We start from the raw sequence: 16,219 nt of genomic DNA, 5'->3' as shown, positions 1-16,219 counted from the left end.
GTCACAACAAAGAATTTAAACCAGAAAAGGGGTGCTGTACTACAAGAGGTAATTCCCTATGTAACAACAATAGAGTAATAGAACTGTTTGACAACAACAACATATGTACAAGCTGATTTTCAGTGCAATGAAACAACAGGTAGATTGATTAAGGCTGATTATTATTGTATAACAACGGTTCCCAGCCATAGATCCCTTGATGAGCTCTTGCGTAGTGTTGCAATGTCGGGGTTGGATCGGCCATTAAGGTTCCGTGGCTGGTGGTGTGCCAGGTTCTGGGCGATTGAGAGGTCAGGGGCACCGTTTAAATGATGGGAAAATTGGTTTATTTATAAATTTACCTGATGATGGTTTAGATGTATGAGCACGAGTACAAGCACACTTTTCAGCACTCAAGCTCTGCTTTTTAAGCACTTTGATTTCCCCTTTCTCTCGTAGAGGGTATTCAATGTCCATCATATTGGCCAATCGGAACAGTCTCACAGTCTGCAAAATTTCACCCATGGTGGATCTTGCTCCGCCTCTGGTGTCCAAGCTCTGACCCATGCTTGAAGCAAAGCAGATGCAATTTTATGGGAAGCCTAGGCTGACGCTGTTCCCACGAAGTTGAAGTTGTCAGCGTAGGCTTTTTGCAGCAATTAGCATGTTGCACAAGGTCGAGGACCCCTTCACAGTTTGGGGTCTCAGACTCGTCTCGTCCATCAGCTCCAGGTCCTTGACCAGACGAACACGCAACACATACCGCATTTACTCGCATAATGATCGCACTTCTTTGTCCAAAAAAATTGACACAAATTCAGGGGTGCGATCATTGCGCGGGTTAAATTTCCCGCAAAAAGAAAAACAATTTTTTTTCATCCTGCATTTGCTGCAGAATGACAACAGGTGAACAAATAGGCGGCTGCTGCTGTATGTAGTGCAGACACCAAAACAAAAATGGCGGCCGGCGGAGCAAGCCGAATGTGCTGAACGCGATTTTTTCGCTTCTTGTGACTACATTACACGCATTGAAACAGTTTCTTCCGTATCAGTAATGAATAATATCATTAATATCGGTAAGTTTGCGGAAATAACATAGCCATTCCCACTTTGAGGGGACAGAAACAGATGGGTGCGCTTAGCTGCCAGTGACGTAGGAACACATGACGGGCATGCTGCGGAAACTACAGCATTTGTCTTCACTACTATCCCAATATGGCACGTTTCCGCTAAGTGTGGGTGAATATCTTAGCTGTGTTACAAGCGTCGGCGTATGAACAGGGTACTCTTCTAACGTATCAGTGTAAACGTGGCTGCTATCGTTGCCGCTCGCGTTTTGTTGCATGCCCATGAGTGCAGACGAGAAGAATCGAAAGGCGCCTTTTTTGTTGTTGTTATTGACCACAACCATTATAAAGCCTACACATAATAAAGGCAAGTTTGGGTGTAGCTTTTTTTTTGTCATGGAAGTGCGGAAAGTGATGAAAGGAACAAAATGGGGCATCTGCTTAAAGGGACCCTGAAACGCTTTTGACGATTTTCTACAAACGTACTGAGTCGTTAGAGTAGGTCCTTCTGAACATTAATTGACACATCTAAGTGCTCTGCGTAAAGCGTGTAATTTGTTACCAGGTTTTGAAAATGCACATCGCTGCCGATCGCAGCGCACTGCTCGGCGGAATTTTAAGCCGCCCCTACCCATATGACCAAAATCACCCATATGACGTCAGTGGGGCGAGCTATCCGATTGGCTGACCAGGGCGCGTGATCGATAATTTTTCCAACTTTATGGTAAACAAATGATCTTCGTAATAGTTGGAATGTTAGTTAATTTGTTTTTATAAAAAGAAAGTAGCATAAGGAGAATGCACAAGAACAATTTTTCAGTACACTTATGCACTTCCGGCACACAGCAAGTGCCGTCTGCTTGTGTTACAACGTACTCCATTTTGACGAGAGCTCCGCGGTCAGAGTTGGTCTCAGTCTTTTCGCGAGCACTATGATTCGACTTTGCTGACTTGTGGACTGCAAACGTAGCGACTGGCAATATGTCAAGCTGCGAATCGTGTCCCTCTGCAAGGCAGCGTACGAGCGAACTGGCTGCTGCGCATCGGACTGCCGCTATACGATCGGCGCCAGGATTTGCGCGTTTGTGGCCGTCACTTTACACCGGAAGATTACTAACGCAATAGCGTTTCGCGAGTCCCGTATTAGGGCAAACATAAGCACAAGGGGACAGGGTCTGGCCGCTTGACTGTGCCGTAACGGGATGAGCCGAGATGAGCAGAAGGGCAAATGTGAATGGTCTGCACGGTGCAGCCACCTGGTGGCATAGAGCTCAACCATACACAGTAGCAGCAACGAAGCGTATTCTTCTTTGCTGCTGGTGCGTATATTTCGCAGGAGTGTAATCATCAACACGTTGTTTTTATAAATGTTTAAAATGTTTTACACTTGGTTAGAGCAATATTAGCGCTTTGTTTGGCTGGTTAAGCGCTGCGCCAACAAGTGTCTGGACCGTGCAGACCGATCAGGCCGCTCACGTACGTCTACGCCAAAGTTCCTTCATCAGCTTGAGTTTATGCCTCCAGTCATTTGCCGAAATGACCAGCTTGTCTGTGGTTAACGGAATACCAGACACGTTCGGCGCTACGAGAGAATGCTCGCAACGCACGCTGCTTCGATAGCTCTCGCTTGGGGTCGACAGCCAAGCGGCTAGCGGAGAAGTTTGGCGCAGGCGGGGGCGGGCTCCAAAACAACCGGAAGTGGACGATGTGACGTCGCATCGTGACGCAGGACCAGTGAAGGCGGAGCTTAGCCCCGCTCGCTCGGCGAACGAGTTGAGGAGGAAAAGCGTGGCTGGGGAGGAGGGTAACTTCTAATCGCTTGTAGCTCCATTAATACGTAACGCTTCACTTAAATTGTGGTGCGAATGTTCTACTTAAGCTGTACCCTACGCGTCTACAAAATTTGACCGAACCGTTTCAGGGGCCCTTTAAGAATGTTTGGTGCGTGTAGACCGCTTGGTTTGTCCTAAAGAGTCTTTCGCATAGCATTCGACAGATGGTAAGCGTGATCATTATTAGCTAGACTTGGCACACAACATATCGCTGCGGCAAGTTCAGGGTGCGATCATTAGACGGGAAATAGAAGAAAGCTAATTTTGACGGCAAAATTCAGGGGTGCGATCATTATGGGAGTAAATACGGTAATCACTTGTCAATCATCTTGACGTGACGCAAGTTTTGTCGCCAGCTCTTTGGTGTCGAAAAGACTATGCATTGTGAATGGCCTTTTATAGCTGCACACTCGCCGGTGTGCTTCCTTTGTCCAGAAGGCTCGACATGTACAGCAGTGTTGCATAGCTGCAGGTTTACTGGTGAAGCATTCTTTGTCGAGAAGGCTGCCAGGCACAACAGTGCCAAACACGCTACATAAATATAGACAGACAAGAAATCTAGCTTTGGGGTTGTGGTGAATAGAGCAGTTGTTAAGCAGCTGGACAGTATATGATGTATTCTTCTGTAAGGGCTGCTGCATCCTATAAAAGCTACACGGCTAAATTTGGTATTACATACTGAAGAAAAGAAATAAGAATTTGGAAATTATCTGTGCGCGGGGCCATACCCCTCTTTCCTAGGTATATAATCTGTATCCTCGGCCATGCAGCACATGCTGTGCTTATCTCCATGCTGTATCAGTTGGCCGCATAGATGGTAGAGTGGTACATTGGTCTGTTATGTTGTTTACATAGTTTTGTAGTCTGTTAGAGGGAAGCCCATTGACTAATCATTGCGTTGTCACGACATTTGTATCCTGGTGTGCCATGGCTTGTACCGTCATGTTTTTAAAGTGAAGATTTCTTTGCAAGCCCTCCTGGACTTTGCCAACTGTAGCTCTGTAGCTGTTGCTGCTGCTGCTGTCTTATGGAATAGCTCACACACTGGACAGCGCCTGTACAACCAACTGTGCAACCTGCACAGATGTGCTGGTGGCCAGTTCTGTTCTCTATACTCTACAGAATTGCGCAGTGAAACAACAAACGGTACCTAAATACAGTCGATGATCAATACTTCAGACTTTATGGGCAATGAAATAAGTCTGGGCTATCAAATATCTGGAAGAAACTAATGTATCCAAAAAATATAATTTTATTGGAAGGCCCCTGTCCAAGGAACATGAGGTCCATGCGTTGCTGCACGCACTTCCGCTTACGTGCAACCAAGTCCGCCTGTATTTCTGGCAGTTTTGAGTTTTGTTGTACGCCGCTGCAAGGACTGCAAAGGCTTGAGTCAGATCCGTAGTGGAAGGCTCTGACCCACACGGCACATCATCCTCGTCGAGGTTGCCAGAGGAGATAATGGTGGCATAGTTGGCGCACGCTACAGCCCCGGATGGAGTCCGGATAATCTAATGTAAATCTGGCAGCTCTCCATCGGTCGTCTTTACACATTAAGTCAATGGGGCCATTGGTGGTGCCGAAAAGCTGTCCGAATTGCTGAGCATGTCTGGATTATCGGTGACCGATTTATCGGTTGGCGACTGTATCATGACTGCAACAAATGTCTTCAAGAGCATATAATTCCTTTATGAACACAACACTTTCTATGCCTTCTTGTCTGAGTTTGGTGCGTCTGCTCAGTCGGTTTCTCACCGAGTAAAGTGGTCCAATCCTGAGGATAGTGCTATATTAGTAGTAAACTGGGCTGATCCTGGAGATAGTGTAATCTGTGGTTGCGTGGGTCATGCTGTGGGGGGTCTCTGCATTCTTGCTGGGCAGGCACACAATGGCTATGTTGCAAGATGTGGTGCAGAAGATGGAACAGTTTTATGGTGTTTAATGAACTGCATCATGAAATCTTTGCTTCACATAGGTTCCAGTATGTGGTGTCGATCCGTATAAATTGTTTTGCCACTTTCCATAGGCAGGGCCTGCTGCTTTGTGCTGTAATAAGCGCACGTGCAGTGTTCACAGAAACTGCACTTTACTTGTACGGAACATTTGCGCGGTGAGCTTTCATAGTTCACGTGCTGCCCGAAACTTTCGCTACGTGGGTGCTATTGACAGTAACGTTCCCTTCGCATTTCACGTGGAAACCCAGGTACTTACTTCTTTCATCGCGCTATCTTGCATGCGACACGATGTCCGAGCCTGTGTTTGATGATGGTTGCACCTTTTAACACAGTGTACGTCCAGTGAGCCACGTTTGAGCTGCTCCAGTTGTGCACGTGCCAGTGACAATGTATGAGAAAGCAAACAAAGATAATATAAAGGCTTCCCAGGGTCATCACATATTGTGGAAAGCAGAAATGCATTTTTTTTAACATTTTACTTGTGTGTGGGTCGCACCCAAAAAGTTAAGACCCAAATTAAAGAAGAAAAAAATTGTGCTGCCCTCACATGAAGATATACATGTTAATTAAAGGACTTCTCACCAGGCCCCATAGAAAATTTTAGTTATATGCTGGAAGTTGTTACGTGACCTCTAGGGAGCATTCTGCTGCAAAAATTTTTTAAATCGGCTCATTCATAGTCGAGATACAAATATATCAGTGCTGCAAACCCATGATTTCAGCAGGCGAGCTCCACTTCCAAGCGAGACACTCTCTCCACTCGGCTCGTCTAGCCTCCGCAAGCGAAATTCCTTCCTTGCGTTCTCCCATATTGGACCTCGAGAAGCGCGTCATGCATACGTCATGGGCCCCGCCCTAATTTTCTTTCTCCTTGCTATTTTTTTTTTTTTGCAGCGCTGCATCGTGTACGAGCTGTTGTGATTCGCGCAGTGCACGATTTTGTGCACTGTGCACAAGGACGCATGACTAGTGGTACAATTCAGTGCTACACGAATACTGAAGCAGACACAAGTGGATCGCTGAGCATGATCGCGTGCTGGTACACGGTAGAAAATGGCATAGTTCCGGTACCTGCGCACGTGACTGCATGACCATGGGAATGAGCAGAGGAAGCGGAAGTACATATCTTTTGCTTTGGTGCAAAGTAAAACAAAAAACACACAGACATTCTGTTTGTGTGTTTTATTATTTCCCTAAACTTGAATTCGTCAATTCAAGCAACAGATGACACAAATAACAGATGTTGCCTTGAATAATTCTGGAAGTCACGTGTCTCGGTGATTGAGGTCACACTGTGAACAGGAGTACGTAGGCGCAGGAACACGTGTATGTCACCATCCGGCTTGAAGCGCGGTCAACGCGAAGAAAAGAGAAAACGGCATTCAGATTGAAATTTCAGACCTTTCCGCGGGGCGTAGCGATGTAATACTTTGCAAACACAATTGTTAGCGCGCATTGTATGCTCTGCGCTTGTCAGCTCAACATGACGAGACCTGGTGAGGGGTTCTTTAAACCTCACCATGAAAGAGATTTGTTCTTCTAATGTGTGCAAAAGGACACTATAAGATAGTCTGAATGATTTTGTTTCTTTGAAATTATCATTGCACACGTGTGTGTCATGTCAAAAAGTTCTTGCCATATTGCAGTGATATTTCGAAAAAACTGGTAAAAGCATGACTCGTACACAATAAAAGGCTGAATGTAGCGTTGTCACCGATGCTTCAGAAGGATGATTTACCTAGAGTGTTGGCTTAATGAACCCTTGAAACGTCATGAATGCCATATGGACCCTGTGCGCTCATTCGAGACTGCCCATTGTAGAGCTTTTTAAAGAAATTTGTTGCTGATCCCATTGCCTGGAGCATGTTGATGGACTGTGTTTCTTCCTTGCAGACCCTGGAAGCCAAGCTCTGTCAGGCCGAGGCTGCCTGCGAGCAGCTGAGACTGCAGGAACGTCAGCTGCTCTTTGAAAGAGAGGCTCTCCTAAGATCCTGTGCAGAAGACAAGGCTCAGGCGATTGACATGTGAGTGAGCCAGCGTTAACCCTTTTTACAGCTACAGCTATTATTGTGAGCTCCTGGTTTGCTTGGCTGTGTTTGTAGTTGGCTGCGGCATCTATCTTATTACGCTCAATACATGTAGGTCAGCACCAGTGTAACAAACTTTTTTTGTGTATGTGTGTAAACATAATTTTTACTTATTGCCAGGACAGACAGCACAATGTTTCTGCATGACCTGGGTTTCTCAAAGATGTGGACATTACTCGGCATGAGAAATCAACACGGATAATTGACTACAGTCAAACCTCGATATAACTAATGTGGATATAACGAAGTCTAAAGCATTCTAGCTGATATCAGGCTGCAACAAAAATATGCTTATTACGAATATTGGGTGTAACGAAGCAATTTTTGCATCTGATACAAATTCATTATAACGAGGTGTGACTGTAATTAAGAAAGTTTGTTAACTTTCTGGCTAATTATTTTAGGGCACATATTCCATATCCCAACTGAGCAGGTGAGTTTGTATGGCATTTACATACTAGAAGGACCTGCCTGTGCCTGAGCAGTTCAGAGATACCCATTTATTAAAATGTGTAGCAAAATGCATTGCTATTGCATTTAAGCTCACCACAAAAACTGACACATAAAAATTCCAAGATTTACTTTGCTGTGATGGGAATGTGTAAGAATATATTGTTAATTATTGTTCTTTTGTTCATCCTTTCCTTTCGTATTATGCCTTTATGTTTACATAGCTGTTTCTTTTTATTATTGCTCAATGTATTGTTGTTGCTTTTTCTAATATGTGCAGCGTTATTTATGATTGTATCCCCCCCCCCTTATGTAATACCCTCCCCGTGAGGGCCTATAGGAGTAACATGAATAAACTTGCTTTGTAAGATTTAATGTAATGTAATGTTTTGTAAAATGTTTTGTTGAAAACTGTAAGTGGAACAAGAGTGCCTTTTTGTTGCAAGTTGTACAGCACTTATCTCGAAAACTGGTACTAGCTTCGTACTTAGTTTCAAGGGGGTGCGCCTTGCAAACTTATTGGCTTCAATTCCAACTTGTGTCCAAAGTCAGAGGTAAAGTGTAATAAGGACTTGGTCATTAGCTAATTATTTGCTGAATTAATGTCTGCCTCTTTGAGCACTCTACCTCATGCAGTAAAATTGCATTGCCTTCCACAGGCAATTTTTAAATATTCTGCATAGACATAAAAAAATGGTGTACGTTACTTGCTGGACTATCACCACTGTTGGTGAGCTATGTATCCTTTTGTGTTCTTTAAGTTTCAAAAGCAGTCATTCACCCTAGACTCATAGAGCATGTGCTTGAAGGTTGTGTGCTACTTGTGTAATGACAACAAACTTGACTTAGGATGCATGATATGCATAGTAGGCTCCAACTGTAGACAGAGGCTTTGACTCCCACTTGAATCATTAGTCCACATCACACAACCTTCATAGTCAGTTTAGTCATTAGACTCTATGCTCTTGAGGGTTATATGTTACGCAGTAAATTCTTTATCACCCTGCTGCTATTCTCAATACTGTTGAAACCAAGGAAGAGGAGATTCAAGATAGTGGATCTTCAGAGTCATGAAAACTATTGTCACTTTGCGTTTAGGGTGAAACAGCCTTGTTTTTTTAATAATTGTCTGTTAAGATAAAGAAAGCTGGTTCCATAAGCATTATGACTTTTTATTTAATTTTGTATAGCTACACAAAGTTTAATTTCAAGTAAGAGTAATGACATTTTAGTGAAATAGCGAGCACAGATCATCACGAAGTGTTAGAATAAAATGGTTACTAAATATGAAAGAAAAAAAAAGTAACCTATTTGCAACATCATTAAGTGTGCCCTGCATTTGCCTGCACTAGCAATTTAGCTGTCTGCACTATCCAGCACACCTACATTGCTAAAAGAAATACATGAGCTTTCCATTCCATTCCCGCAAAGCAAAACTGCGAGGATGAGAATGAGGCAAAAAAAAAAAAAAAAGAAACCTAGCACTTTCTCATGAATAAGTTTACCAGTTAGGCTTGCTTGTAATAAACAGAGCTGTCGAGTGGCTCCTGTACTGCTGTACATGTTTTGATGTTCTTCAGGTGCAAGAACTCGATCCTGGAAATGCACCATAGTGCCATGAAGAGGCTCAGAGAAGAGCTCCTGTCCTTGTCAGAACGAGAAAAGGAGCAGGTCGCTCATGAATATGAGGCAAAAATACAGGAGCTGAAGTAAGTTTTGTCTTGGCTGCACTTATGGACGCCTAACTTCAAGTATCCTTAAGGGCAATGTTAAAGGAAAATATTAAGTAAAGCTTGATCAGTAAATTATGCTTCTGGAATAACCAAACTCTTGTAGCACATGAAGACAACAGACAGAAAAGGGATACGACAAATACAAATGCTACGAGAAAGGGATCTGGGGCTTTTATGCGCTAAATAAGTTTGCTTGTGGAATACCGACTACGGTATACAGTTGAGCAAGAGCTGCAAGCTCAACCGAGAAGCTCCATGCTCGGAGGCTATGGTGTTGAGCTGCTAAGCACAAGGTCGCGGGATCAAATCCCGGCTGTGGCGGCCGCATTTCGATGGGGGCGAAATGTAGAAACACCCATGTACTTAGATTTAGGTGCCCGTTAAAGAACCCCAGGTGGTGCAAATTTCCAGAGTCCCCCTACTACGGTGTGCCTCATAATCAAATCGTGGTTTTGGCGCATAAAACCCCATAATTAATTAGTTAAGTTCCACGCTCAGGGAAAAAATAATGTTTGTATGCACTCTTGGATTCACTGTACGTGGCATTTAGTGCATTTGGACGTTGTTGTGAGAGCCACAGGCACATATGACACCATGGATGGCACAGATGTCGATTGTATATAACCGAGACTTGTCGATTATAACCGAGACTTGTCGACTGTGATAATGAAAGTGGTGAGCACTAGACTCACAGCATGCATGAACGAATAAGTGCATTATGAAAGCAAAGACGACTTCTTTTTGTACAAAGGAATCGCGGGAATAACACATGACCAGAAAAATTGTATGGAAATTACTTGCCCCCGTGTAAAGACCGCACCTCGTCAAGATTGTGAAAAAAAAAAAAAGTGCCAGCCTTAAGCTATTGTGTACAATAGCACGATCTCTCTTTTTGTTAAACTATACTTTTGGAATAACAAGAAGGTCATCCAAACCACATGCAGAGATTTGGTAAGTCAGAAATGGTACACTAACGAGACAGTTTGTGATACCACGTTGATGTTCCCATACCAAATCCCATGTCTGCCATTCCCATATCATGTCTTGGACATTGTCAGCATGGGCTTGGGTCTGGTGAAACAGTTAATCAACCATTTTTCAGGCAAGCAAATGCAAAATTCTGAAAGAGTATGACCAGTCTAAACTGATTTAATGTTGGTTTTCAGTGGTATTCTTAAAAGATGCTACATATTCACAATTTTATGGCTGCTTTCTTTCTTTGCTACTTTGATCTTTTTAGAGTGTATCAACCTGTCTGAATCCACATTTGCTTGAATATTTACTTAAACACTGTTTTCATGTGCTTGGCATTGTATAAAATTCATTCTGTTTCATCTGATATGTATCTGTGTAGGTTGTTTACCTAAATCATCATTCAATTGTATCCTTAGACTCGTGTTCTGATGGGTACTGATTGTCTACATCACATTTTAGATTCTTATGCGTTTTTGCACTCTACCAAATATTGTATAAACTCTGTTTCTCTTTTCTTTCTTCCTTTCTTTCTTATTTTGTTTGTTGCTGCTAGATGTCTAGATCATGATCTTTTTTTATGGTTCCTAATGCATTTATATATTTGCATTGTACGCATTCCACTTACGCTTGAACTTTTTTGTCCGCCCTATGTAATGCCCTAATGACTCTTAGGGTACTCAAATAAACAAATAAATAAATAAATAAATAAATAAATGAATAAATAAATAAATAAATCTGTTTTTGTGGTAGCCATACCACTTTAGCTGTTCAGTGCAACAAAGAAAAAAATAGTATTGACCCATGCAGTTTGTATCGGTTTCGGTGTCATTTGTCCTGTGGAGCTGACAGTGTTGCTGTCTGGTCGTAACAACCTTGCAGTGAATGATATAACAATGGTCACGATGATTTTATATGTAAGGGGAGGAGAGACCATAGAATTTATGTTGTGGGTGTCATTATAAATGATTTAGCGTTATAAGCAAGCAATTTTCAAAACAATATACATTCGACTTCTGTTAATTCAACCGTGATATGACCGACGAAATCTACTGAATTATCTGGTGGGTTGAATTAAACAAGATGCAGTGAAAACGTCAAAACCTGCCACCGATTCATTTGGCAGTATCTGCCCGATTCTGAAAGACCCCGGGATCAAATGGATGCCCACTTTCTGTGTGTCCAAAGTGTATGTCCAAAACTCCTAAACAAAGTAGAAATCTAACACGCAATCTTTTAGCAAGAAAAATGGTTAAAAATCTAATATGTGTTGCCCACTGGTGGCCGCTTTCATATAGTCAGCTTTTCCGCAATACAGCCGCATTATACGGCAAACCGTACGAACGACTTGAACGCGGTTTCATTAATTTATTTTACTTTTAAGGCCATTCAGGCATTAGAGGAATACATGGTCTCTAGTTTAATTTTCTTAATGAAAAAAAAAAAAGATGTGTGATGGAATTTGGTAAATACTGTAATTGGACATTGTGAGCTACTGTTATTGCCCCATAATAATATCCCGAGGGTAGGCAGAATATAGGCGCTTTCAAAGGGAAATCTTTCTTTGTTGATGTGTGTTTAATGCATTGCCAAGACAGACGTTGCCACTAAAGAGGTCAGGCACATGCACGCTTACTGGTTAAGTTCGAATTATGCAGTGAAGACCAATATTAGGATTGAAATAATGAAAGTTCGCTCTTTTAATATGTAAGTCTGAGGAGATTTAACATAAAAGGCATGCATGCGCTGTCAGTGTTTTGTTTCAAGAAGTTTGCTTGTGGGCTGTCCTCCTCAAAATTTCGAGGAATAACTTTGTCAAGAATGTAAGACAAGGTATGAACAACTTTAGTGATAGAATGGTTTGGCAATATAACTCATACATGCCGCATGTCGTATAGCAAGGTCTGGCATATATGTATACCAAAATATATACGGGAATTTTCGCTCATGGTGTGCGCCGCCACCAGATGCCAACATTAAATTTTCTGCGACACAGGGCCCTTAACACTATCCCATTAAAATTCAAATTTCTTCTAGCACTGCTCGGCAATGCAGAATTGCTTCAATACATTACATTGGTCGAACACGCGCACATAGACTGTACCACTTCGTTTCAGCCGGCATGCTCAAGTTGAAAAGCAAAAAATTTCCACCATTGGTCGCCATGCACATGCTTGCAACTGTACATTACCGTATGGGTAACCTAATATACAACTTTCTTTTTTTTCCCCGCTTCCAGCTCAAACTACAGTACCTTGCAGCAGACCATCAATGATGTGAAAGAGCTCTACATACGGTCTTGTGAAGAAAAGCGTTCGCTTGAAGCCCAGATCCAGGAGCTGACTAACAGAGAAAGAAATGTAAAGCAGGACACTGAACAGAGGCTTCACAAGGAGTTCAAAGAAGTCCTGCAGAAAGGTGATTATGTAATCTCAGGCCTTGCCTGACAAACTTGACCTGAACCAGAAGTTGGTTGACACTTCTTGAAGTGAAGTGTGCACAGCCCATCTGTAATTAAAATTATATGTTCACATCAATAGAAGTATCTGTGCTGAACTAGCAAGAGTTCACTATACTGTTCAACCTCATTATAGTGAACATTGATATAACAAGTTATTGAAAATAACAAAAGCAAATTATCAGCATGTGGCGAATACGTACTTATAAGAAATATGGGATATAAGAAAGTTATTTTTGTGTCGGATGGGTGAATTCACTATAACAAGGTTCAACTGTATTCTGCCATTCTGCAAAGGCATGACGAAATATTTAACTAGGCACTTTTACTTAAAAGCAGAGGTCCTTTCTTCTCATTATCGACCTGTCTTTGTTGCAGTTTTCTTTTTCTGTAATATGACAATTAGCAGTATATATATATATTTTTTTTTTGTGGAATCACGGGTGACGATTTTGTGACTGCAGTCTTTTTCACAGGTATTACAAGCTATGGAAGCTTTCATGAGTAGCAGTTTGCAAGGTGTTCTAAAATACAGTCAAACCTTGATGTAATGAGTTATCGGATATGGCGAAGAAAATGTAAAATTTGTTTTGCCTATTTCCTTCAATGAGTATCCTGCTGCTGCAATGAAACCGAAAATGCAAGATCTGAGAGAGTATCAGACACATTTCAATGAATATTTGTTTGCTCAGCAGCTCGACATATGAATTCCCTTAGCAAGAATTTCAAATACTCGACAAGAGCAGTTAGAAACGGCACATTTTGGACATGCGTGTGCACTTTGGTTGTTGGCATAACTTAGCTGGTCTGTAGCTGGCAAGCATGCAAGTCAGTACCGTGTGATTATACCAATTGAATTGTTGCATATTAATGACAGTGCGAGGTAGCTTTGTTATTTAGCATTCTCAGGTGCCATGCATCGGCATGACGAGCCACGAACAGGCCATGAAAGTGGATAGGAGACCCTTTGCTAGTCTGCTGTAGGCACTATGCTTGTGTTTCCTTTGCATAAAACTGATCACACTTCTGATATTCGGTGTACAAAGTGGATATCCGAAATAACCAAGGTACTTCTGTGTCGAATGTGACTTCATTATAGTAAGGTTTAACTATATGCAATACAAAAGACGCATGTCTATGATGTCATGGCTCTGCTTCTTCGCGAGTCCTTCATGAGCTAGTTTTTGTTAATCGTGCATCCAGAACTGTTGTGATGATCCAAGCAACATGCATTCAGCTGTGTGTTTGCCACGCACTCCTAGCCCGGCCCGTGTGGGAGGAAGAAATGATGAAGGACTTCAAGCAGCAGCTTGAGCAGGAGAGACAGAGGTGGCGGAAAGAGTTCGACGCTGAAAAGCAGGCGGAGTTGGCGGAACTAACCGAGCGGCTAGCCAGGGAGTACGAGCAACGGCACTCCCAAAAGGTGCACTCTCTTAGACTTCTTTCTTTTTCCACTTTGTACACACCTCAATTGCAAACAAGTTTTTTTTAGACAGTTAATAAATGTTTCTGTACTATAGAAGGGTCATAATGTGGCTGGTGTGGCCATCTTGTGCTTTTTACATTTGTTGAGGATAGAATAAAGCATTCTGCAGCTGACAGGTCCTAAAGCAGTGCAGAGAGACATTTATCTGACTTGGCGAAAGCTTTGCAAGGTAGATGTGTTTGGGAAGTTCTCGCAAAGCAGGCCATTTACGACATTTACCATATGTCGTTTTGTCATGTCATGTCGTTTCATGTCACGTCGAGTCATGTCGTTTTGCTTCCGTCTGCACTCTAGTTCTAGCGACTTTTCTATGTTAAAAACAGCAGCATACGTTGATTGTAGCTGATCGCATTAAAGAAGTATGCAGTTTGCACAACATCCTTGTTTAATGGTGTTCACATTTCCAGGCTGAAAATGATGCAGAGAAGCAAAAGAAAGCCTTCATTCATAAGACAGACCAGCAGATTGACCACTGGGAAGAGGTACATGTGTGTGTTGTCAACTACACTTTCCTTCAATCACAATAAAGTCTCACAGTAAATGCGAAGCGTTATGATAGCTACAACTCGTTCAGTATGTACATACTAGTGCATCCATAAAACTCGTACATGCACTTCCAGATGAAAGTGAGAGATTGCTGATGCTGACAATTGGCCGACTCAGCAGACAGTTTTGTTGGAGAATTCATACTCCACATTTTGCTGTTTATTGTGCGAGTGCCCGTTAGATGAGCCATTCATGATTGGCCACCTTGAAGTAGTACGCTCAAGAAAAATTGATGAGACAGATGGCAGGCTTCAAACGAAACAACGCACAACTTGCTCAAAAGAAATCACAATAGTAAATTAAGCCAGTTATTCACATAGCTTCTTTCTCATGAGTGCCGTCTGTAGCAGGCCTTTGGTGTGGCGATCATATTTTTATCATGCCAATTGCTATTATCGGTAGTGGGTGCCAAGCATCAGCCAGTAGGACAACACTCTTACACATGAGAAGTCTTGTGAACATGGGTTCCACACTGTCTATTTTCTCTCTACTATGAGACCCAAATGCATTTGTTTTCGAGACAGCTTGCCCATAACCTCTAAAGGATACGGTTTATTTATGGTTCTTCCAGTTCCTGAGGTAGAGAGAGCTCGTGATTTTTTTTTTTCCAATAGGTACTGTCACACATACAAAGAGCAGTAGTTTACTTTTTTCAACTTGCTGCTTAAAACAGGTGGTGTCCAAGCTGCAGACGCAGATCGAAGAGAAGGACGCCGAGCTGCAGCAAGCGCTGTCTGCATCAGTGGAGAAGGAGTCGCGACTGAAGCAAAAGCTGCTGAAGTTCCAGAAGAAGCTGCAGCAGGTGGAACGCGAGGGCAAGGAGCAGCTGCTCGCTCAGGAGAGGCAGCATGCTGACAAACTGGCAACGCTGAACACACAGCTGCAACAGCTGCACATCCAGCCACACGATGGCCTCACCAGCGGCACTCAGGTCCGCCTGTACAGTCTTTCTAGCGACGGTGACCGGTTGACGGTACCAGAAATAGTGGACAGGGGCCTAATATTGAGTCGATCAGTTTCTGTCGATTATGGTGTCAAAGAACTGTGAAAAGATGCGAAAACAACAGGGCAGGAAAGAGGGCTCTTTCCTGTATTGTTGTTCCTTCACGTAATTTCCATTTCCACGGGGAAAAAATTGTTTCAGCAAGTTATTTTTTTTTTCTTGTGTCTTAGTTGGTGTGCCATGTGTTGTCATCAATCATTGTTCACATGTAAATGGATTAAGTGTAATTGAAATTACTGCACAGTATTGATAACATTATCTTTCTGTGTTGCAGAAAAGCATGGTGGAATTGATGGATAAATGGAGTGGGTGGTTTATAGACTGCCTGGACAAGGTGTACAGTAAGTTCGAAAATTTTTTTGTGAAAAACATCACACTTTCTTTTTTCTCCCCTGCACTTCCCATCTCATTTTTTTCTTCTTTCTCTCTTTCTTTTTGGCTCTCGGCAACAAGCACCATTTCAAGTAGTAGTGAGTTTGCCAAAAGTAAAGTTGTTTTTCATTTGTAACATCTCTCATGATTTAGTCATCAAGGTTGCGACAGATGTAAAAAAAGAATTGCTTTTTTCCAAAACTCACATACGTAATCTTCCAAGCATTGTGCTGCTGAGCAAAAGGTCGCAGGTTCGACTGTGACTGCCCACTGTGACCG

At 42.5% G+C, this 16,219-nt stretch overlaps 1 protein-coding gene across 3 annotated transcripts in view; it reads left to right on the top strand.

The window, feature by feature from the left end:
• LOC142582700 (centrosomal protein of 152 kDa-like) overlaps nt 1–16,219 on the top strand; it is a 42,698-nt gene that overhangs the window by 23,791 nt on the left and 2,688 nt on the right. The window contains exons 14-20 of one of the 3 annotated variants that reach the window (XM_075692653.1): nt 6,727–6,857; nt 8,951–9,079; nt 12,315–12,493; nt 13,796–13,956; nt 14,427–14,501; nt 15,239–15,496; nt 15,843–15,909. In XM_075692653.1, coding sequence (XP_075548768.1) covers nt 6,727–6,857; nt 8,951–9,079; nt 12,315–12,493; nt 13,796–13,956; nt 14,427–14,501; nt 15,239–15,496; nt 15,843–15,909 — 1,000 coding nt within the window. Of the gene's footprint in view, nt 1–6,726; nt 6,858–8,950; nt 9,080–12,314; nt 12,494–13,795; nt 13,957–14,426; nt 14,508–15,238; nt 15,497–15,842; nt 15,910–16,219 lie in introns of all 3 variants that reach the window. The other 2 variants (XM_075692652.1, XM_075692654.1) reach the window with 2 other exon arrangements.

Source organism: Dermacentor variabilis, chromosome 5, assembly GCF_050947875.1.
Source record: "Dermacentor variabilis isolate Ectoservices chromosome 5, ASM5094787v1, whole genome shotgun sequence".
Lineage (NCBI taxonomy): Eukaryota > Metazoa > Arthropoda > Arachnida > Ixodida > Ixodidae > Dermacentor > Dermacentor variabilis.
Note: the sequence above shows the minus strand (reverse complement) of the source record. Positions and strands in the feature narration are given on the sequence as shown.